At 53.5% G+C, this 22824-nt stretch overlaps 1 protein-coding gene across 1 annotated transcript in view; it reads right to left on the reverse strand.

Annotated features, from left to right (window-relative positions):
• Positions 1-2037: 2037 nt before the first annotated feature.
• Positions 2038-22824, reverse strand: part of LOC122381635 (sine oculis-binding protein homolog A-like) — a 43746-nt gene continuing 22959 nt past the window's right edge. The window contains exons 2-6 of the mRNA XM_043366033.1: positions 11325-11523; positions 4239-4353; positions 3597-3701; positions 2379-2893; positions 2038-2174 (exon numbers count right to left, since the gene is read on the reverse strand). Coding sequence (XP_043221968.1) covers positions 2038-2174; positions 2379-2893; positions 3597-3701; positions 4239-4353; positions 11325-11523 — 1071 coding nt within the window. The remainder of the gene's footprint in view (positions 2175-2378; positions 2894-3596; positions 3702-4238; positions 4354-11324; positions 11524-22824) is intronic.

Consider the following 22824-nt stretch of genomic DNA (forward strand, 5'->3'; position numbering starts at 1 on the left):
TACCGGTCCTCCGAGGGCGCCACGTCAGTGCACTCATTGCCCCACGCCCCTCCCTCACACCCGGAACTAGGTTATAACTATAGCAACGATTTTACCACCGTTGTACGTTAGGTATGTATTTAATCTCAAAGTTGACTCAAAATGGTCCAGTATAAAATCTGGCCTGCCAAACTTATGGCCAAGGTCATGCCCAAATCAAAGCGGGATGACAACAGCAGATGTTGTTAAATCGATACTGTATCAGCAGAAACCATTCAGATGGCAAGGAACATGCCGTGTGTTGATGTTAAGATGTATACAGGAAACGAGAAGGAAAGAAGTCCGGAAAAGGGAGGAAATATCTTTTCTCGCTGCCTCAATGTTGAGGGGGCGCCGCCCCCTCGGTTCCCAAGTTGGGGGGGGAGGGGCAAGCGCCCCCGCTGCCCCCCTGTTCCCGGATCTATAAATTTCGAGGTCACATGAGAACCATAATAATTTTGAATGGCAACATCTAGGGGCAAGGTGCTCATGGATTTTGCAGATTGGCGTATCAGACAACAGTCGGGTCACCTCAAGCTTGCCCCCACTGGCAAAAATTCGTGGCGCCGCCACTGATGGGTGGGCCACAATCTGCTGTGCAAATTTGGGTCACGTGACCTCTGCTGACCTCTGTAGGTCAAGCGGCTTGGAGTGCCACCGAATAACTCGGACTGTGGATTGGGCTTGGATTGGGCATGTGAGGACCTACATTGTGCAATGTGTGCGAGTTTCAGCTTGGCCTGAGGTGTCCCGAATATGGGCTGAATTCGGGCTACGACGTTTGGAGTGTCGTTTATTTAGACATTTTGCCCTGCCGAGGTCAAACGGGGTCACATATCGAGAAGCGGTGTTTACGGAAAGTTACTACGGCCTATGGGCTACCCGATGATGTGCTTTGATTTGGAATTCGGCCAATCCCTCTACTCGAGAACTGCTGTGCAGGTGTATTTTCGACATAGCCCACAAATGACCTTAGGTCATCGCCTGACCTGGAGAGGTCAAATGGGTATTGGGAAAGTAAGGTTAGATGCTGGCGAGTCGATTGGTGCCATTTTTAGCGCTCTAGCTCTACTCGGTGGGCCACAATCTGCTGTGCAAATTTGGGTCACGTGACCTTTGCTGACCTCTGTAGGTCAAACGGCTGGGTGTGCCACCGAATGACTCGGACTGTGGATTGGGCATGTGAGGACCTACATTGTGTGCGAGTTTCAGCTTGATCGGAGGTGTCCCGAATCTGGGCTGAATCCGGGCTGCGATGTTCCATGGAGTGTCGTTTATTTGGACATTTTGCCCTGCCGAGGTCAAACGGGGTCACATATCGAGAAGTGACTTGATGGAAAAGTTACTACGGCATATGGGATACCCGATGATGTGCTTTGATTTGGAATGCGGTCAATCCCTCTACTCGAGAACTGCTGTGCAAGTGTATTTTCGACATAGCCCACAAATGACCTTAGGTCATCGCCTGAGCTGGTGAGGTCAAATGGGTATAGGGGAAGTAAGATTAGATGCTGGCGAGTCGATTGGTGCCATTTTTAGCGCTCTAGCTCTACTGGGTGGGCCACAATCTGCTGTGCAAGTTTGGGTCACGTGACCTTTGCTGACCTCTGTAGGTCAAACGGCTGGGAGTGCCACCGAATGACTCGGACTGTGGATTGGGAATGTGAGGACTTTCATTGTGTGCGAGATTCAGCTTGATCGGAGGTGTCCCGAATCTGGGCTGAATCCGGTCTGAATATGGGCTGTCTTGACGGACATTGTCTGCCTTCAGTCGAAAAGCTTCATATGCGTGCCGCACGGTGCGCAATCGTTACTATATTCTGGTCAGCCCACCAAGGCTGCACTGAATCTTGTCGAGTCACCGAGTCGGAAATCTAAATGCTGTTGTAGTGCTCACTTTGGATTCTCTACTCTACCAGCTCGTGGATATGTCGATAAAGATATAGTTTATTGACAAACTTTTTACACAACACAGTCCGAAACACGTCACATCAATATCTACAAATTTCAGTACCCCAATCAATCAAAGTCATCTTCCTCCATTTTAATTTTCCTGGGGTGATCTGTCTTCCGTTTTCGAACGGTCAGGTCCAGTCCCTCTGTGTCGGACCCGGAGGCCGACTCCTTCTCCAGCTCACGCTTCAGAATGGGGCAGTCTGCGGGCGGAGGCGCCGCGGCCGGCTGATCACGGCGCTGATAGCGCGCCAGCAGCTCCCGACAGAGGTCCTCCGGCACGGGGATGGGCAGCGGCACCGGTACGGGCACCGGCACGGCCACCGGCACCGGCAGCATCACCGTCACCGGCGGCAGGCCGAGCGGCAGCGGCGGAGGGGGCGGCGGCGCGGCGGCGGCCGGCGCGCCCGGCCGCAGCAAGTGGTAGCGCTGCCACAGCGCCGCCGGCGGGCCGGTCGCCGGCGGACAGGGGGCGCCCGCTGCCGCCGCTGGCACCGCCGCCGGCGGGCCGACCGCAGCAGCCGGCGCCATGCCGGCGGGGGGTGGCGGCGGTGGGGGCTGCCGGGAGGGCGCCGACGGCCTCCTGCGGGCCCGCTCGCGCAGCTCCAGCACGGGCATGGTGTGACTGCGGGCGCGCACTCCGCGCGGCGGCGGCCGCTGCGGGTCGGGCCGGGCGCGCCGCACTCGGCGCCGGTCGCTGGCCGCCGCCGCGGCGCTGCCCTCGTCGCCGGTCGGGGGCGCTGGCTCGGCGGCGGGCGCGGCGGCGCCACTGGGCGGCCGGTCGCGCAGCCACATCTCGGGAGTGATGAGCGGGTCCTTGGAGGAGCGCGACACCAGCTCCCGCAGCTGGGGCAGCATCTGGATGTGCGCCTCCGTCTCCTTGCAGAATATGTTCATCTTGTAGGCGTTTAGACAGCTCTCACTGAAAAGGGTAACGTGCTACTCAAAATCGAGTCGAAATGGATATGCTGAGCATGTGGGCTAGAAGACCAATCAGTTTCAAATAGCAAGAGAAGATGATCTCCATATGGCACATGGGTGGAACCTACATAACTGATGAATGCTTAGATGAATGCTTGAAAAGAAAATATTTTAAGAAGTTGTTGACAGGGCTGCGGAGTCGGAGTCGGAGTCGGAGTCGGAGTCGGTCGGAGTCGACAGTTGTGACCGGAGTCGGAGTCGGAGTCGATTTTAGAAACCCGAGCCGGAGTCGGAGTCGGAGTCACCGAAAATCTGTCGACTCCGCAGCCCTGCTAGGTCTGCGGAGTCGGAGTCGGGAGTTGGAGTCGGTCGGAGTCGACAATTCTGCCCGGAGTCGGAGTCGGAGTCGCCGAAAATCCATCGACTCTGCAGCCCTGGTTGTTGACTTCCTCGATAAAATGAAACAAACTAGCACGCCTACGACAAGGACAGCTCTACGGCCGTTGTACGTTGTGGGGTGGTTGGGAGGAAAAAAGTATCGAATGTGAAGCATCGGCATCATTGTGTTCTGGCTTATTACTTCAGCTGGCAGCACCCTCTTCCCACTGAGTTGATTTGATCAGTCATTGAGCGCGATCCCTCTCGGATATGCGCGACGCATGATGTAACATACACTTTATACAAACACGATGTCCGGTCCTTACCTGCAGAATTGGAGCTGCTGATCCCCGTTGATAAATTCGATGTTTAGTGAGTCTCGAATGTTCTTGCACCAATCGCAGAGCTTTGTCTTCCGGAAATTGGCCACTCTGGAACACAGTTTCAAAAACCGTTAATAGGGGACATCCACAACACTATACCAACAGGGCTTCGTTGGTGACGGTTTGACGATATTATGCATGCGAGTTGGGTGGGAGCCGCGCCTCATACACCGCCACCTGCCAGCTGCCCAGACAATAGACATCGATAATTAGACAGTCTTAGGCGAGTGACAGTGGCCGAGTTACATGTCAGGCAAGTTCAACGACAGGCCTGAATGAGCCACCGTGCTGCATTCTTCTCGGACAGCTGTACTTGCTGAACAAAGGTACTGCGCATTACTTACATGGCATTTGAACACAGTTATTCACGCTACAGACTACACCACGCCTGAGATCTAGAAACTTGACCTAATGAGCTCATGTATGTATCTTCCCCTGATAGAATAGCTTGCGGGATCAAATTTAAGATAGGTCGGATACGTGACACCACATGTGGCATTTGAAGCTCCTTAGGTCGCCCAGTAGCCACAAGATTCAGACGTGACCCCTGCTGACCTCGAGGTTGAGGCCGTGACCCCCACTGACCTTGACTGGCTGAAGCACGGCTCTGAACAGAAGGCCTTTGAGCCCATAGTGTAGAGCTGAGCACCGAGTTTATTGCACCAGGAGCACACCACTGGGGTCCGCTTACAGCCACCGTCTGCCGGCACGGAACGGGGCGACACGGGTCAGGTCACGGGATCGAGTACGCGGGGTCAATCACAGGACCGAAAACACGGCCGGTGCCATGTCAGTGCACCAAAACACACGGAATCATGTCACATAACATCAGAACATGCACGATCATTTAATCCGCTAGAACGACTCGCATGCCTAACCACGTCTCCGCACGCCCATCCTCGCCTTCGTGTCAGACCTATGGTGCCGGGGCGTGTCGGCCGCGGGGGTGCGCTCACTGATAGTGTAGCGGTGCGCCCTGCGGCCGCCCCCGCCGGGTCAGCCGGCGCCCCCGGCACTGTGACGCACGCGACGGCAGCCTCTGGTCGCCAGCGACACTGGAGACGGCCGCTCGGATCACAGGCGGATCGCCGACCGACCGGGCTGCCCGGCATAATCAGCCCCATCGACCAGGCCGGCGGCGCGGCGGCCGGGCCGGCTCCAAATGAGGGTAACGGGAGCCGGCGCCGCTACCTGGCCGGCTCCGGTGGCCGGCCCCCTCTCACGGCACCAAATGGGCGCGCGAAACGTGATAGGCCGAGCGGCGCCGGCGGCCCTAGCCGGCGTCCATCGGCGCAGCGGGCTCGTCGGAGGACAGAGTCGCACAGACAGGTAGGTAGGTACTGCCGTACTGACACCAGGCATTGGTAAAATCCTTTTTGAAAGGATTGCATTCCCAATCCACATTCCTAGTGCCGAAGTGGATTGCATTCCTACCCGCAATCCCCTTTTTTCACTTGGATTGTGATCAAATCCGCAATCCTTTTTTGCAATCCTGTTGTATTATTATGTGCACTAGTGGATCTGGGGGAGGGATCAGGGAGGGGGGCATAGGGCCGTGCCTCCATCCCCAAATCACCCATTTCTAGTACCTATACTTGCTAGTAATTCATATCTAAGGCACAGGTATTTTATGGGAAATATTTTTTGCCTCAAACACCCCCACATTTAAACCTCTACCCAACCAGTGTTTTATATTTTTAAAACTCGCCCTCAAATACGTAATTTTGCCCTTCCTTTGTAGTTCATCAGCGTATATTATTTTGAGCGTTTAAATTCGAAGCGTTTAAATTATTTCAACTTTCGATGTAGGTAAAGCCCTTGATAGCAAAGTACATTAAGCCGATGAAGCCGATCTCATAATTTTCAATCGCAACAAACCATTTCAAAACACTAATCAAACACAATCCGGATTGGATTGCAAAAATTGGAAGCATGATGCAATCCAATCCGCAATCAAATCCTGTTTTTTTTTTAATGGATTTCAAATCCAGGTGCAATCCACCAAAAAGGAATGCAATCAGGATTTTGCAATCCTGCAATCGCAATCCTACCGATGCCTGACTGACACACTGCACACTGCACACTGATGGTGTCGGTAGTGGTGCGTCATTTATGGCAATGGGTATCGCATAATCCAAGGAAATCCAATGACGTGCATCAAGTTGAATGGAGACTTCCTCCTACACGGCAGCGCCAACGTTTCACAAGCAGTCTCCCATTCCTCCCGCTAGATGGCGTCACTAGTCGGCGCCTGAAACTATGCTGTACCGCACGGCACCCGCGGTGAGCGCCTGAATGTATGCTGAACCGCAGAGCACCCACAAGCGGCGGAAAAGGCCCGTGAAAAAACTAACGTCCCGCCGCGCAGGCTGCCCCCAACCAAACCCAGACCAGCGACCAACGGGACAGATCCCTGGTTCGCAAATGAATCTCACGTCAGAAAAAAGCTAGGCACTTCGAGACAGCCAAGTATGTAAGTACTAACATACTACATTAGTATACCAATATTTCTAAGTTCGCTTGCCGTTTTTCACCGCCATGCTAGCAAAGCAAAGATGTATTCCATCCCTTGACCTTGACTCAAACGGTTTCATAATAACTTGACTTATAGTCCATAAACCACATACTGATGAGCGATGGGAATGCCCCGTCAGATGTCCATTGCCTTCTGAAAAAGATGCTGAATTGCCAGTGCGGATTGTTTTGACTGGGTGCGTTGCTGAAAAGACGAACATCACCTATTGCCTCCCGGGCAGCATGTGACATAGTGTCACAGACGAGCCGCCGTGTCACAAACTTGACATCCGTGTCACAATATAGCCCCTAAAGTAAATACCTACCCCGAATGTCGCGAATGTTTCGCTGTATAAAGAATGTGTCGCCGTATAACGAATGTGTCATTTCATTTCATTTCATTTCATTTATTCTTTTATCACCAACGGGCGTTACCCCAATGACAGATGAAGTCAACAAATAAAACAGTGTCACCGTATAACGAATGTGTAAAGGTCAAAAGAATGTGTCGCCGTAAAAAGAATGTGTCATCGTATAACGAATATTTTGCCGTATAACGGACATTACCCACTTATGTGTCACCGTTTGAGTGTTTCGCCGTGTAACGAGTATGTCGCTATATAACGAATGTGTAATCGTATAACGAATGCGTCGCGGTATGACTGATATTGCTTATGTGTTGTATAGCGAACGTGTCGCCGACAAGAATGTTTCGCTGTATAACGGATATCTTGCCGTATAAGGACTAAGGAGTGTGTCGCCGTACAAATTGTGCGCGTGAACAACGAGAGCGGTCTGTTCTGATCTCTAGCACACCTCTGTTTATAATCTAGCTGACACTAAAAGACACTGGGTACTGGGTAGGTATCCACTTTCCATTATTTTCAGCTGCACTAGATGGAAAACGTCATATTCTAACAACAAACACTTCACATCGGCCACAATACGAGAAGAACGCCAGCACAAAAGCCTGTAAGAAAACAGTGAACTCAACAAACAACATTGTAAACCAATCATGGACAAGGAGCTTGTCGTCATCGAATACTTTTCAAAGACTGTTGATTCATAATTCATATAGGAATCGTTATTCAGTGGCGGCGGAAGGTAATTTTGGATGGGGGTGCAAAGTTTTCTCAAGGGGCCCCTCTGGAAGTTGTGGGCCCCCTTCATTTTTTTTTTGTGATTACGGAGCGAGCGAAGCGAGCGTAGTCTTTCCTTAGATTAACGGAAATTTCTGAGTATGAGCGGCCGGCCGGCCGGCCGGCCGTGGTCACGCTTCTGCGAGGCTTATATCTCAGCAACCACTTGACCGATTTACATGCGGTAATTTTTGTAGGGTAGCTTCATTCCTTCACCAAGTATTGGACTATTCCCGATGCATGTAGGTGACCCCTTATGCACGTGCCACGTGCAAAACGAGGAGGTGTCACTTTTGTAATTGTTGCAATATCTCGGTAACTACTTGGCCGATTGCGCTGAAAGTTGGCATGCAGGTAGGCACCCACTAGGCACTGCATATCCATGTGCCGGAGTTGGGGTGCTGCTGCACGTGCGCACGTGCAGGGGTCGATTCCAGATCTCGAGAACGGCTCGACCGATTGCGCTCAAATTTGGTACACAGTTAGGGACCGGTTAGTAGGGTGCCGTGCACAAGTCAGTTGGGACCCATTTTGCACGTGCGCACGTGCAGGGTGCCGCTTCCAGATCTCGAGAACGGCTGGGCCGATCGTGCCCAAATTTGGCACATCGCTAGAGACCGGTTAGTAGGGTGCCGTGCACAAGTCAGTTGGAGGTACCCCCTCGCAAGTTCGCACGTGCAAGGCCCACCCTCTCGCTCGCTCCGTTAGTCGCCCCAAAAGGCGTTATACTGGTTATTATTGGTTTATGAAAAACGAAGATTTTGGAAAACTATCTCCCTACACACAAATTCTGTAAAAGGTTTGAAATTACAGTGCACCTACCTATCTCAAGTAATGAATGCATAAGGAAGCAAATGCAGCTAGTTTTTTATCGGCTAGCCTTTTAAGTCTAGCCACCACCCGCAGCGTCTCAAGCCACTTTTCTGGATCCGCAGTGGACCATTGAGGGCCCTACGAGACCGTTCCAAGGAGACCGTGTTTAGAAGCCCCTTGGAAACCGACCACGTAGAGACTTCTCCAGAGACTTACATGACTCCCCAGACTGAATGAGCAGTTGCTGAAAGGTTTCAGAAGGCAGTATAGGCTCGAAAGTCTTTTGAGGGCTCTCAAAAAACCGGCATCGGCCCCCAAAAATGCCTGTATGGAGGCCCTCTAAAGCCGGGATGGAGGCAACAGGAGCCGATGTTTATCCTAAAGAGCCGGTATGGAGGACTGAATAGAGAAAAGGGGTCTCAGTGGGGCCTTCAGGGACAAGCGTTTGAGCCCAAAAGTATGTGTGGGGTCTTAGAGGCTGGTAGACCCCTGGGGTATGCAAGGGGTCCCAGGAGCTCGCGTGTGAGTCCAAATATTCGGCTGGCGGCTACCAGAACCAGCATGGGGATTCTCAGAAGCCGCTTAGATCCACATTTCATGGGTCATGAGTCCCAAGAGTCGATGTAGGGGCCATAAAAGCCGGTGTAGGACCCATGGCCCAATAAGTTCCGACATTGAGACTCTCAGAGGCCGGCGACGGGGCACCAAGAGCAGATAAAGTGCCTCAACAAGCCGACATGGGCCTGAGAATCAGTGTGGAATTCCAGGAGCCTGCGTGAGCTCTCGGAGACCTTCGTATTTCGTAAGGTCCACAAAGGTCGTTGGGGCCTCTGAATCTGAACTCTGCGGGACCCTCAGAGGCCAGCATGTCTCCTGGCACCTGCCTGCGTTGAGTTGAGACCCTCCGACGCTGTCGTAGGGTTCTTCAGAGGCCAGCGTTGGCCCTTGAAGCCTTCTTTAGGCCCTAGAAGCCGTCAAGAGGGCCCTCAGAGGTCAGCATGGCCCCTTAGAGACCATCATGATCATCATCTTAGAGACCATCATGAGGGCCCAGAGAGGTTTGCGTCAGGGCCCTCAGCCCCTCACGGACCGTCGTCCTGGGGTCCTCAGAAGTTGTTGTGATGGCCCTTAGAAGCCTTCGGAAGGATCATCAGAGGTCGTCATGAGGGTCCTTGGCCATTGTGAGGGTCTTCATGGGCCCTCAGATACCTTTGCAGGGCTCTCAGAGGCCTTGGTAAGACCGCTAGAGGCCATCGTTAGGGCCCTCAATAGACCGTTGCAGGGCCCTCAGATGCCAGCATAGCCCCTGCAGCCTGGTTGTGTTGGGGCCCTCAGAGGCCGTCGCTGGGCCGTCTAAAGCCAAATGGGCCCTCAGACTTGAGTTGGGTCTAGGGCCGTCACGAGGGCCCTCAGAGGCCAGCGGGGCCCCTGGAGTCCTGTGGGACCCTCAGCGGTCGTCATGAAGGCCCTTAGTGGTCGTTATAGGACCCCAGGGGACATAGGTCGCCGTGAGAGCCCCAGAGATCATCGTAAGGGCCCTCAGAGGCCGTCATAGGGGCCCTCAGAGGCCAGCGTGGCCCCTGGAGTCTCCTTGGGGCCCTAGAGTATCTGTGGGACCCTCAGCGGTCGTCATGAGGGCCCTTAGTGGCCGTTGTAGGGCCCCAGGGGACAGAGGTCGTCGTGGAAGCCCTCAGAGATCGTCATAAAAGGGCCCTCTGAGGCCGTCGTGCGGGCCCTCAGATGCCGCATGGAGCACTAAACGCGGCTCGGGACACTTCTAGCCGGTGTGGGGGCCCTAAAGACTAGCATGGGGCGCTCCTGGCTATAATTGGACATCCCGGATGATTCCACATCAGTGTTCGTTTCCCGATCACTGGTTTTCGGGAGAAAATGTATTGGATGGTGCGACGGGCCCCTTGTACGGATTTTGGGGGTGCAAAAAGATATGTTTGCACCCCCATGTTTTTCGATGGGGGTGCAGCTGCACCCCCTGCACCCCCTATTCCGCCGCCACTGTCGTTATTATAAAAATAACGAAACTGAACCCAGGTGCATGCCTACAGTATGCATGGAGATTAGTGGTGATCATCGAAATGGTAAGCGTCTATAGTTATATTGAACATCAATGTCTCGTTTTGCTGCCATAGGAGAAAACATTCATGGCCGAGGCTGAATAAAACGAACTATACTATCGAATGGAATTAATTGAACTAACCGAAGTCCGGCGACACACGGGTCAAAGGGTAACATTGCGAGCCGCCTAACGACCGCCTCAAACCGGCCCCCAGCTGGAAACTGAGCTGGAAGGCGGAATGACGTATGCATCTCGTATTACTTTTAGTTTGCAATAAACCCTGATAACTGCTTCTGTGAAAACAACCATGAAGTAACAAACGTTGCGGTAGGTCTTGGTGGAAACGGTCTCATATGATTCGTTTGGGCATTAAAATGCCAACAGTCGGGAAGATGAAAAATGAAACACGAGAAAGGTTGCACGAAGGAAGGCTCACCGTATCTCAAATAACTTTTCCTTTGATGTATGTCTCGATAAAATCCGAGCAAACAATCATGAAGCGGCATGCGTCGTCGTAGGCCTCGATGTGAGCAGTCTCATATAACTGCTTTATTTATTGGAGATGATGAAATATTGCTCATGCCATTAAGGCGCACAACTTTCCTCTCCTGGTAACCTGACATCGGGAAGCATTAGGCATCGAAATTGACTTTTTTCAAGCAGCTTTTTCCAATTATATGCACGTCAAACAAGTTCCGATGTCCATTGTCGGGATTGTACTATACGTGCAGAGGCGGATACAGCTCAGAGTTTTTTGGGGGGGCAAACCATAACAATTTATCGATTCTTTCCATGCCTCGTCCATAGGCGTAATGTTAAAATTATGACGTTTGGGGGGGGCAAATGCCCATTTTGCCCCCCCCCCCCTGGATCCGCCACTGTATACGTGCGCTCATCAACTTGAACTTTTGGACGAGTTATAATCTGCAGAGTCGGAAAGATCAGAAAGGCGCCCATATCTAATTACAAAGTCATGTGTGAAAACTGAAATGGTTACAATTGGTCACAATGCTATCGCCGTGTTTCGATCATGTCGGTCCCAGTGGCGTCTGACGCCTGGTGCGCCCTGTGTGTCCCGTGCGCAGCAGACGGGCGTGTGGGTGTTGGTTACCCCGCGGGGCGGTGTCTCACCGTTGGCGAGCGCGGCCGTGACTGGGGAGACGGGCCGCGGGGACACGGAGCCATCCGTCAGCGGTGACGACGGCCGGCTGAGGCGGCCCGCCGCCGAGCCCTCGGCCGGCGGCGGCGAGTGGCGGCGCGGCGGCGGCGAGTCGCGCCGCTCGTACCCGTACCAGCTGAGCATCTCCTTCATCGCCGTCTCGGCAAACTCCTGCCGCAGAGGAGCGGGGCGGGTCAGAACGAGGCAGCGGGGGCGGGACGGGGGGCGGTTTAGAGCGGGAGCAGCAGCAGAGTGAAATGTGGTTAGAACATTTAGCAGCAGCGGAAGGGGTCTCTGTCAGAAAAAAGGAGTGGCGGAGTGGGACAAAATTAGGGCGGGGAGTAGCAGAACTGGCTCCCTCATCGGAGCGGGGGACAGAACGAAATAGGGTTTCGTTAGTCGGGGTAGTGGTTCCACGAGGGATGCGCACCAGAACACACAGGGGCGGATCCAAGGGGGGGGGGTCACATGGGTCATGGCCCCCCCCCCCCTTGAGGCCCGGGGGCCCAAAGACCTGCCAGGGGCACCACCGGCCTATCAGGGGTATCACAGTCCTGACAGGGGCACCACAGGACCGCCAGGGGCACCACAGGCCTAGCAGGGACACCACGGGCCTGGTGCCCCTGGGCCCTGACAGGACTGTAACGCCCCTGACAAGCCTGAAGTGTCCCCGGCAGGCACGTGGTGCCCCTGACAGGCCTGAGGCGCCCCTGGCAGGCCTGTGGTGCCCTTGCTAGGCCTCTGGTGCCCCTGACAGGCTTGTAATGCCCCTGGAAGGACTGTGGTGCCCCTGGCAGGCCTCTGGTGCCCCTGACAGGCTTGCGGTGCCCTTGGAAGGACTGTGGTGTCCCTGGGCCCTGACAAGCCTGAGGTGCCCCTAACAGGCCCGTGGTGCCCTTGTTAGGCCTGTGGTGCCCCTGGCAGGCCTCTGGTTCCCCTGGTAGGTCTGTGGTGCCCCTGGCAGGTCTGTGGCGCCCCTGGCAGACCTGTGTTGACTGGTGCCCCTGCTAGGTCGCTGGTGCCCCTCACAGACCTGTGGTGCCCCTGGGCCTTGACAAGCCTGAGATGCCTGGCTATGACAGGCTCGTGGTGCCCCTGATAGAACAGTGGTGCCCTTGCTAGGCCTGTAGTGCCCCTGGCAGGCCTCTGGTGCCCCTGCTACCCCTGCGCCTGGAGAGGACTATGGTGCCCCTGAAAAGCCTGAAGTGCCTCTCGACAGGCCCGTGGTGCCCCTGGGCCCTGACAGGCCCAAGTTACCCCTGCGAGGTCGGTGGTGCTCCTGACAGGCCTCTGGTGCCCCTGGCAGGTCTGTGGTGCCCCCCTGGCAGGCCTGTGTTGACTGGTGCCCCTGCTAGGCCGCTGGTGCCCCTCACAGGCCTGCGGTGCCCCTGGAAGGACTGTGGTGCCCCTGCCCCTAGGGGTGCTCATGGGCCCAACAGGCCCGTTGTGCCCCTGACAGGCCTGTCGTGTATACTTGCTAGACCTGTGGTGCCCCTGCTTCCTGGCAGGCCTGTGGTGCCCCTGCTTCCTGGCGGGCCTGTGGCGCCCCTACAAGGCCGTAGGTGCCCCTGACAGGTTTGTGGTGTCCCTGGAAGGACTTTGGTGCCCCTGACAAGCCTGAAGTGTCAAGGACAGGGTTGGCATTTTTGCCGGCAAAAACTAGTTTATGCCATTTGCCGGTTTAAACCGGTTTTAACCGGCAAAAAGTGGCAAAAACTGGCAAAAACTAAAAACCAGCACAATGATATGCCTAGACGTGGATTTAAAGATGAAACATTTTTAGGAGAATTCGGTGAAAGCTTTATGCTTTCAACCAGAAGTGACATTGACCGTTGAAGTGTTCTATAACTCAAAAACATTTTCATGGGCTTTCCATAAGGCGCCTTTTGGGGGTGACAAATGAGCCAGTGCAAGGGTGAGTCCTGCACAATCAGAAGTGCGAAGGGGTATCTGCCACTGATATGCGCGCTGCACCCTACCGTGGCAGCTTTGCCTCACTCCCCTACATGGAAATACATTCTGTGGTGGATGCCTACTGACATGCATAGACATTTTAAGCAGGGATAAGTAATGAGGCAAACTTCAGAATGTTTGGTGCATCTCTATAACATCAAGAAATGCATTTGTACATTTCAGATCCATTCCTAACTAGAAAAGTTGTGGTTTGGCCCACCTGAGTTTTATCCAATTTTTGCCAGTTTTTGCCACCGGGGTTTCTGCCAGCCGGTTTAAACCGGTTAAAACCACTGGCAAAAAACAGTTTTTGCCACCCCCTGCCAACCCTGGTCAAGGACAGACCCTTTAGACGCCAGGGTCAAGTTCGTCGGACTGACAACGATTCGCTTACCTGATAACGTTCCTGGTAAGTACTCACTACTCAGCGTCCACAACATATATACACATAACACATTCATATATACTTGCTTACAATTGGTAAATGTGGTTGTGGGTAAGAGTTAAGATACTGACTAAAAATTAAAAAAAAAAATAAAAAAAAAAACTGAAAATGGGGGCACCACCAAAATTAAGTGGACGAAATCCGTTGAGTTTTTAATTTTGGGTATAGGTAGGGGCACCACTTCGATTCATGACCCTCCCCTTGGAGTTTTCCTGGATCCGCCCCTGAGAACACACGACACACAGCACACAACACACCCAACCAAACAGGCGGGGGGGAGATGGAAATGAAATGTCTCAGCCCAGGGCTGCGGTCGTCCCGCGGCTGTGGCCGTGATGTTAGCGTCGGACACAACCACCGTGTGCCGGCACACCTTCCAGTCGGTAATTAATCATCCGCCGTAAACAGAGCAGCCCAGAGGTGCCGGCCGGACGGCTGGGTAAACACACCAGTCGACTGCCGGGCGGCACCGTACAGCCCGCGGCCATGAGGCCGACCGAGCCAAGGACCGGCAGCGCGCACTCCAGGCACGGCCCGGTTCAGAGAGAGGCGGCTCGGTGGAGGTGCCGGGGGGGGGGGGGGAGACTGGCCCCGTGCTTAGGCGGGGTGCAGCACACCGGAGGGCCCTGTCCAGATGTGAGTGCGACAATGGGAGACTGGATCCGTCTCTGACCATTTAACAAGAACAGATGCCATACCACACGGGGGTACGCTGAACGCCGACAAAGCTCCGCGGCTGACGTCAGGGCTCCATCACCACACCCTACCCTCGCCGGCGGCGGAGCTCGGCAGCCGGCAGTCCGCCAGCAGTCCGCCGTGCCGACTCAGTCCGCAATACATTACCGAGGATCGACCCGCGCTTCGAGCGGCTTGCGTTTCGCGAGATTCGCGGTATGCGTTACAAAACAACGTAACCGTATCGGCCGTCTATTTATACGGGGCCCAAGTTAAACAGCTGGCGGTGTCGAGTTGCGCCATTCGGGCGACACCGGAGCCGCGGAGGCGGTCCCGGCTCGCGTTACAGACAGTCCATTGGGAGCGCGCTGCCGCCGGCGCCGTGCGCGCATCTCGCCGAGCTGCGGTTCCGGCGGCGACCGCCAGGCGGCGGGCCGGTCGGGCCGTCACTGGAGAGGGCGGGGTCCGGTTCGTCGGGCCGGCTCAGGTCAGTGTTGCCAGGTCTAGAGGTAAACCTCCAGATCTAGAGGTTTTAGGGGAGCGTTTCGGGGCTCCTGGAGGTTTTTGAAAAATGCCGGATTCTAGAGGGTTTTCTAGAGGTAATCTGAAAATTCGAGAAAAGACAATTAGCATCAAGGTCTCTTGAGAACTATTTAGGTACTTAAAGGAAATAGTTCACTTTTAACATGGGGTTTGGAACTGGAATAGCAGTTTTGTTGCTTGCGCTGAGACTAGCACAAATCAGAAGCTTTTACGGCCCAACGATCACCCTAGACGAAGATATTCCATTTTTCGTTCCGAAAAGAGTGCCTTGCAGAGGAATGCGTGCCTTGCTGAGGAATGCAGTCACGTCATCGTCAGCCAATCAGAATGCTGCTTACAGCCGATGGGTTTGTCCTACGCAATATGATTGGTCAACGCGTAATAAGCTTCCGCGTCAAACATTATTTTATATAGAATATAGTTCTTCTTATACTAAAATATAGAAAATAATCCTTTTTACAAAAACGTTTTGTTTTATTTTCTGATCATTTTGAGCATAAAAAAACATAAATCCATAGTAAAATACTAATTTCAGGAAAGTGAACTATTTCCTTTTAATTTTATGTTATTATTTTTAAGTATTGCATGCTTAAACGCACTTTTTTACAGATTGATGGAAACGAATAACCTACTTTTGGCTTGTTCGCTATTGAGGCTCTGGCCGCCGGCTGCAGCTAAAAGTTCTCGATATACCGTGGGCACCGTGGGCACCAAGGCTATGTAAACGTGGGCACCAAGGCTATGTAAACCTGGTGCCCACGGTGTGCACCAAGTCCACCAAGTTATGTGGACAAATGCGAAGGCATGCGAAGGATGAGTGAATTATCTTGATTGGGGATACAACCGGAGGGGTGCTCACGGGCACCGCACACTGCTGCGTGCGGTGTGTGCGGTGCGTCCAGCAGGCGTGGGGGTAGGGGATGGGTAGGCGGTTCTGACGTCACGGCTGCGTGCGGTGGACGGTCCGCTGTGGCCAGTCCCGACCGGCCACAGCGATCGCTGTGTGCGGTGACGGAAGGCTGACGTAGGGACGAAGTGGGCGGAGCTTCGAGGCTGTGTGCGGTCCGACCGCACACAGGGCCCATGAACAGCCCTCGGGTGTTTCAAAGCCCGCTGCCAGCTGCTGCCAGCGCGCTGACGTCACACTTTGGGTTGTGTCGGTTCCAGTCGCACTTCCTAACACCTCTAAACTCCTCCAAGAGCAAGATAGAGGAGGTTGGAGCAGGGCCCTCCTTTGATTTGTAGGGGCTAGAGCTGACACTGGAACAGGGAAGCAATCTTGGAGGAGTTTAGAGATGTTAGGAAGTGCGACTGAAACAGACCCTTTGGTAGTGTTGGAGCAATGGGTGGGCTTGATGATGTCATCACGCGCTGGCAGCGGATGGCAGCGTGCTTTGAAACAGCGCCACGGTTTGTGATACGGAGGTAAGTATGGAGGTATATACTTCATAATCAGCGGCAATGGAACAGAGGTTTCTAGAGGTTTTTGCAACATTTTCTGGAGGTATTGGCATCACTCGACCTGGCAACACTGGCTCAGGTGCCGCGCGCCAGGCCCGCCGCGGACGGTGTCCTGTGACCGAGCTGAGGAAATGAGCCAGCAGCGGCCGCGCATACCGCCGACGAGCGACCGGCAGGGACCTGACCCGAGTCCGTACCGTAGCTCCGTCCGTCCGGAGGTCCGCGTGCAGCTCACGTGATCGTGACCGCGCGGCTTACACGCCAAACACAGTCACGATGTACTGGTAATGACTGATGACAATCATCACGAGCGGTAAGAATCGTCTCCGAATCGCGGCAAAACTCTTGCAGTATGTGGCGGGCTAACGGAAATGTATCCCGGTTCCGATAACAAGGACAGCTTTAGATTACCGTAAAACATACGTGACAAAGCGATCACGAGACAACGTCCCGGCCATTGATTGCTGCCATCCTTCCAGATGCAGCACCTGCTGCAAACCGGACCCTCAGAGTTGCGCCCACCGGCTGCTCCACGCTCGTGAGTTCCGAATCCGGAAGGCGGATTTCACGGCGGCCGTCAACAAAAAAAAAACAAACAAACAAACAAACACTGGGAGCAGCGGCGGGTGACACAGTATGTGCTCATCTGGAGGATTGCGGGCCACGGTGAATCACCGGGGCGGAATTTCGGCAGGTTCGGAGGAGCGGCCACCGCGCCGAGTGTTTACCGCGAGCTGAGAGCCGAGTGGGGCAGAGTGCCACGTCCACCGCCGTGAATCAAAGAACAGACCCGTCCAGATAGCGCAGCCGCTCGTTAAATAAATAACTAATAAAGTTACGATGTTTTCATCAGGGCACGACTTTTCACGCATGCCTGCACCAGCATGATTCTCAAGTAACAAAACAGAGATACTGGATTCAATATGACAAAGCAAACAAGTTAATGTCTACCATTTACAGTCATCCCCCGAAGAAGCGAAGCAGGTTTCGTGCCTAAAGTGTGACTATCGTTTAAATTCCATTGCCTACATCATAGGCACTAAGGCATATGACTCATATGGAGGCGGCAGCACTGCTAAACCGTTCTCAACAACTAGGTATTGGCGTGGCTGTAGCACATCAAATGTTCTCCTTCTGTTCAGTTACGTTCACAGGAAACGGCCGTCGGCCATTTGTCTCGAACACAATTGTCTTTGAACCTGTCGATAGTTGGTACCTATAAACTGGACAGTCCAGGGATCGTACCTCGCTCGTTTTCTAACAAATAAAATTACAGCCATGATTTGGGTGCCCACTGCCCAGTGCCCTCGTCGATCTCCGATAGGAGACAAATGTGACCAGTTATGTTGACCTGGGAAGATCTAAAAATGAGCATTGGGACAGGTTAAGGCTGCGTCATTAGCCCGGCCTGTCACGTTACGCCTAAGTCGACGCGTCTCAGGAAAGTCAATGCATCGATACCGTCCTTAGCGCTCTGGCAGTTTTCATCATCCATTAGCCATAGATCCCGTCACCCTTCAGAAAACTGACGACCAATATGCACCATCGGCATTACAGATAACCAAAAATGTTGCTATTCTGGGGATAAATTGGGAGTGTTTGCAAGTTTTGTCAAAGCAAGAGGCTTCATTAATTTTTACCAGGGATGCGGAGCCGGAGTCGGAGCCGGAGCCGGAGCCGCCGGAGCCGGCATATTTTGCCCGGAGTCGGAGCCGGAGCCGGAGTCGTGAAACAATATAGCCCGGAGCCGGAGCCGGAGCCGGAGCCGGAGCCGTCAAAAAAGGGGGCGACTCCGGCTCCTTTTCTTAAGAGGAAACAATTATTTACCTAGTTCGGTTTGACAGTAGGTACAAGGCGTAAAATAATGTGGTATTCAAAATAGCCTTGTTATACAAATACAGAAACAACTTGTACCAATCCCATCGCCTTTTTTCTTCCACCCGTATTTAATAGATCGCATAGGGGATGTACTGAGTAGAAGCCGGAGCCGGAGCCGCCGGAGCCGGAGCCGCCGGAGCCGGATCATTTTACTCGGAGCCGGAGCCGGAGCCGGAGCCGCCATGACATTTCACCCGGAGCCGGAGCCGGAGCCGGAGCCGATTTTTTTCTCCGGAGCCGGAGCCGGAGCCGGAGCCGTCTGAAATTTCCACGGCTCCGCATCCCTGATTTTTACAATGTTAATAGATAATCATGGTCCACCGTGCGCTATTAAGTAGGCCATGAAAATGACCTGCCCTCATATGACCGTAACGAAAAATCGAGATAGGTATAGTATAGGCTTGGAAATAGGTACACATTGGTAACACTAGTCAATGGTTATTGACGGTAATCTGCAACGTTTAAAACTAAATGAACTGAGCTGTAGGAGGGAGACCAAACACTTTTGTAAGAGAGGCTACGCAACATGTGTTGACCTGAGCTCACCTGAAGTGACCCAGGCCCAAAATAACAGCATGTTAATGGGTCTCGCAACACTATGCGCCGCGTTTTCCTACCTATATCGCGCAACTGGGTTAAAATACCGGAATATCCACGAGCGTCTTAGGAAGGCAGCAGTACAAACGATGCAGCTACAACTTACACCGACCTGTGTATGTGATGGTCCGTCACTGTCCGACGGCGGATGGAGGGGCAGGTCCCTGACCCCTGACCGGTCACACCCGGGTCAGTGGGTCACAGTATGACGGTGCGCTCCCAGCAGTGACGGCTCGCCCCGGGACAGCACTGTGCGCGCCCCGGTGCACCGACAGCTCGTCCCGTGGACAGACACCGTCGGCCGCCGCCGACCGCCGCCGCAGGTCCGCCCGACGCGGCCGACTGGGCCCGGGGGCCGGTCCGCCAGGCCGCAGCGGCGGGTCGCTGCGCGCGCGGCCGTCACGGCGTCAACAGCACGGCGCCGCCGCCGGCCGCCGGAGCGACACCAGAGCTCGCCGGTAAATACGTGTCGGCTCCGGTTACGTCTTGTTTTTTCAGCCGGCGGCCGGAGGAGCGCGGCCGCTGCCAGTCCTGTCCGACACCCTGCCATCTCCACCCGACACCGCCCGGTGTCGGCTGGTCCGACAGCGGCCGGCTCATCTGACAGACACCGGTAGGCTCATCTGACTGACACCGTCGGACTCATCTGACACTGCGCATCTCCGCCCGACACACCGTCAGCGCCAGCCGACACACTGTCACTCGTCACTCGTCAGCCGACACACTGTCTATCAGCCTCCGCCCGACACACCGCCGGCCTCAGCCGACACACTCAGCCGACACACCGACGGCGTCATATGACACGGCGAGCTCCCATATGGTCGCTGAAATTGGAAAGCAGACGACCCCGCGCATGTGCCCGTCACTTTGAAAGAAACAGTCATTGAAAAATGCAAATTTCCTTTGTCGAGTATCATTACTCGTATATGAAATAATATATCAGAAACTGTTGACAAAACATCCGAATAATGGGGAAATATTGCAGCTCTTCTCATATCCATTTCGAATAGGCATCTGTGGGCATCTGATCCGACGCCTCACCCTCCACCCACCCAGTCTCGAATATCGACGCAGTGCAGACGGTTTCATCGAGGACCGTTCAGCTCCATCGGTCGCAGCCCCCTATTCCTTGGTAATATCTCCGTCCCCCACTCAGCTATCCAGGCGCCATCAAACCCTCTATCAGATGTGAGATGTACCTATAGTACAACACTCGCCGTACGACACTGAGCCGCACGGCACTGCACTGTACAAGACACTGAGCCGTAGGTATAGGTACTTCGCCAAACAATGGTCGTCATTCGTGACGACCATTGTTTGGCGAATTCGTTTTGTCATCATCATTCGTGTTTCTCAAGCTCAGGTGCGTCGAATGATATGCCTAATTTTTATTTGGGTGAGGTCAACTTACGGTTTTGGCCTCGGGTCAAGGTCATGTCAGAGCTACTCAGGTCACGAAGTTGGTAGAATGAGATGACATCGCATATCATTAGATTCGGCAGTTCTTCCCGAGTCCAGTGACTTTCTCGACTCGTTAACTCATTTGCTCGGGAGCAATTGAGTAAAAACTCTGGTGACGTCATAAATAACGTCACGCGAGGTCAACGATGCAAAAAAAGAGGCATCGGATCTAGCAAAGAAAATTGTGAAATCACGATGAAATATGCTTCAGGTAGTTTCAGATCATTCTCGGCGTTAAAATAATTTCCATATTTCCCCTGCATTGGTCACGGTGAGGTCACGTGACCGACCGACCTGACCTCAGATGACCCTCAAGAACAATCCCAGATATAAAACTTGTGAGGCCTCTGGAGGATATAAGGTCTTGTAAGTTTCATCGCCCTGTGAAAACTCCTCTGGCACTCAGGCGTTGCGAGGTTACGACATTTCAGGACCGTGGTCCGTGCATAGGTACTGCAGAGTGCAGATGTTCACTTATGGCGTCATAGATCAGTGACCTGGTCGTGACCTGACCTGAAAATGAGGTTGGTGTCAAAAGATCCGGCTTGAATCAAAGGTAAAGTGTGCCAACGTCCAGCTCCAGTGGCGTATCCAGGATCTTGGAAAGGGGGAGGCCAAACCTGCTCGAGGGGCCCCATCCTTACCTTAGGGGCCCCAGTAGTATAGCGTACTTAACTCACGCCCAGGTGCGGTTCTTTGCCACTTTTGCCATGTGAGGGAGCCTTTTTAGGCACACTCGGCAATCTAAAAAAAATGTTGAAACGTGAAAAAGGCATCAATATCGATAGCTCTGTAGCGTACAATTTATTTCAGCAGTAGGCACATAGTTTTTTTTTTTTTTGCTTTGGTCGTCGCTAGGGTCACTAAAGATCATCAAAAGCAAAATGTCTTTGCCAATTTTTTTTTAAAGATTGTAACATTTTTCAAAGGGCAGATGTTAGTCTCTTAGTGTCTTGCGCTGGTTGAGGGCTGGTACCCTTAACTTTAGAAGGGCCCGACTCGGTTTGAGCTCTGATCTAGACTCTGATGGCTCTATGTCGCCCACATTGGCCTCACTCCGACCTCTGAAGGCTCATTCTGGCCTCTGAAAGCCCCACACCGGCAACAGACTGAACCACGCTGGCCTCCGGGCCCCATAATGGCCTCAGAAGACCCATGCTATGGCTGACCTCACAGGGCCCCCCGCTGGCTCTTGGGAGCCTTTGAGTCAGGCTCTGATGTCCCTATGCCGCTCTAGAACCCACGCCGGTCTCTAGAAGCCCACGATGTCCCCTGAGGGTCCCACGCATGCCTTTAACCCTATTCCTGGCGGGCTCCGCCGGGACAAGAAACTGGCGGGGGGGCCGATTCGGCCCCCCCCTGAGATCTCGAGAACGAAGCAAGATAGCGACAAGCGGTAAACGGCATCGGATACGCACGGCCAAGATCTACAATTTTTACTGAGGTCATTTTCAGGTCAGGTCAAAGATGACGTCACAGGGGTCGAAAAAGTCAAAATGGCGGCGCTAGATATGGAGAGTTTTTCTCGAATAACTTTCGAATTAGTCAAGATAGGAACAAACTAAGGGCATCATCGTGATCCTCTCGTCAATCCGCATCGAATGATATATATGTTGACCTCGAAAGGTCAAGGTCAAAGGTTGACCTCAGGTCACGTGACCTCGAGGTCATCATGTATATCATTCGATGCGTCTTGACGAGCTGAACACAATGAGACCATCCAAGCGTCTGTATCTTGTTCCTGTACGGAGTTATTGGCCAAAAACCTTTGGTGACCTTTGATGACGTCACATGACCTCACAGCTGCCCAACAGCAACACAGACCTCAAGGTAGTGAAGGTTGATCGTATATGAAGTCATGTATGGTATATGGGGCCATTCCGACCCGTTTTAGTGGTAAAAACAGGGAGTTGATTTTTCCCCCATTGACTTATAATGGGGAGGTCGCGAAACTGACCTGACCTTAGGTCACCGATATCAAAATTCCGAGATATACAAATTGCACATACTGGTACCCTAACTAAAGCCTGAAGAGAAGAAATTGATCGGTCAAAAACTCTAGCTCTGGCGTGATTGCAAACTTTTCTGAGGTAGGGTCACCAAACCGCCTCTGGTGACCTGACCTGAGGTCAGATCAACTCAAAATTTTCAGACCTGTTGCGTAGAAGCCTTTTAGGAAAAGTCACAAAATTTGAGCTTCCTAGCTCAACGCGTTTGGGAGAAATAACCAAAAAACCTCAGGGGGGGCTCCTGAGGCCCCCCCCCGCCAGGAATAGTGTTAAGGGCCACCCCTACCTTAGGGCCTCAGGAGGCCCAAACATGCATAAGGTCTGAAGAGTGGCTGCCGAGGCCCTCGAGGTGGTCTCTAATGGCCCGACGCCAGCCTATGAAGGCCCGCGCTGGCTTCTGAGGGCCAAGCACTAGCCTCTCAAGTCTGGAGTCAGATGACAGATGGCCCC

This window comes from Amphibalanus amphitrite, unplaced genomic scaffold, assembly GCF_019059575.1.
Source record: "Amphibalanus amphitrite isolate SeventyFive unplaced genomic scaffold, NRLGWU_Aamphi_draft 000123F_arrow, whole genome shotgun sequence".
NCBI lineage: Eukaryota > Metazoa > Arthropoda > Thecostraca > Balanomorpha > Balanidae > Amphibalanus > Amphibalanus amphitrite.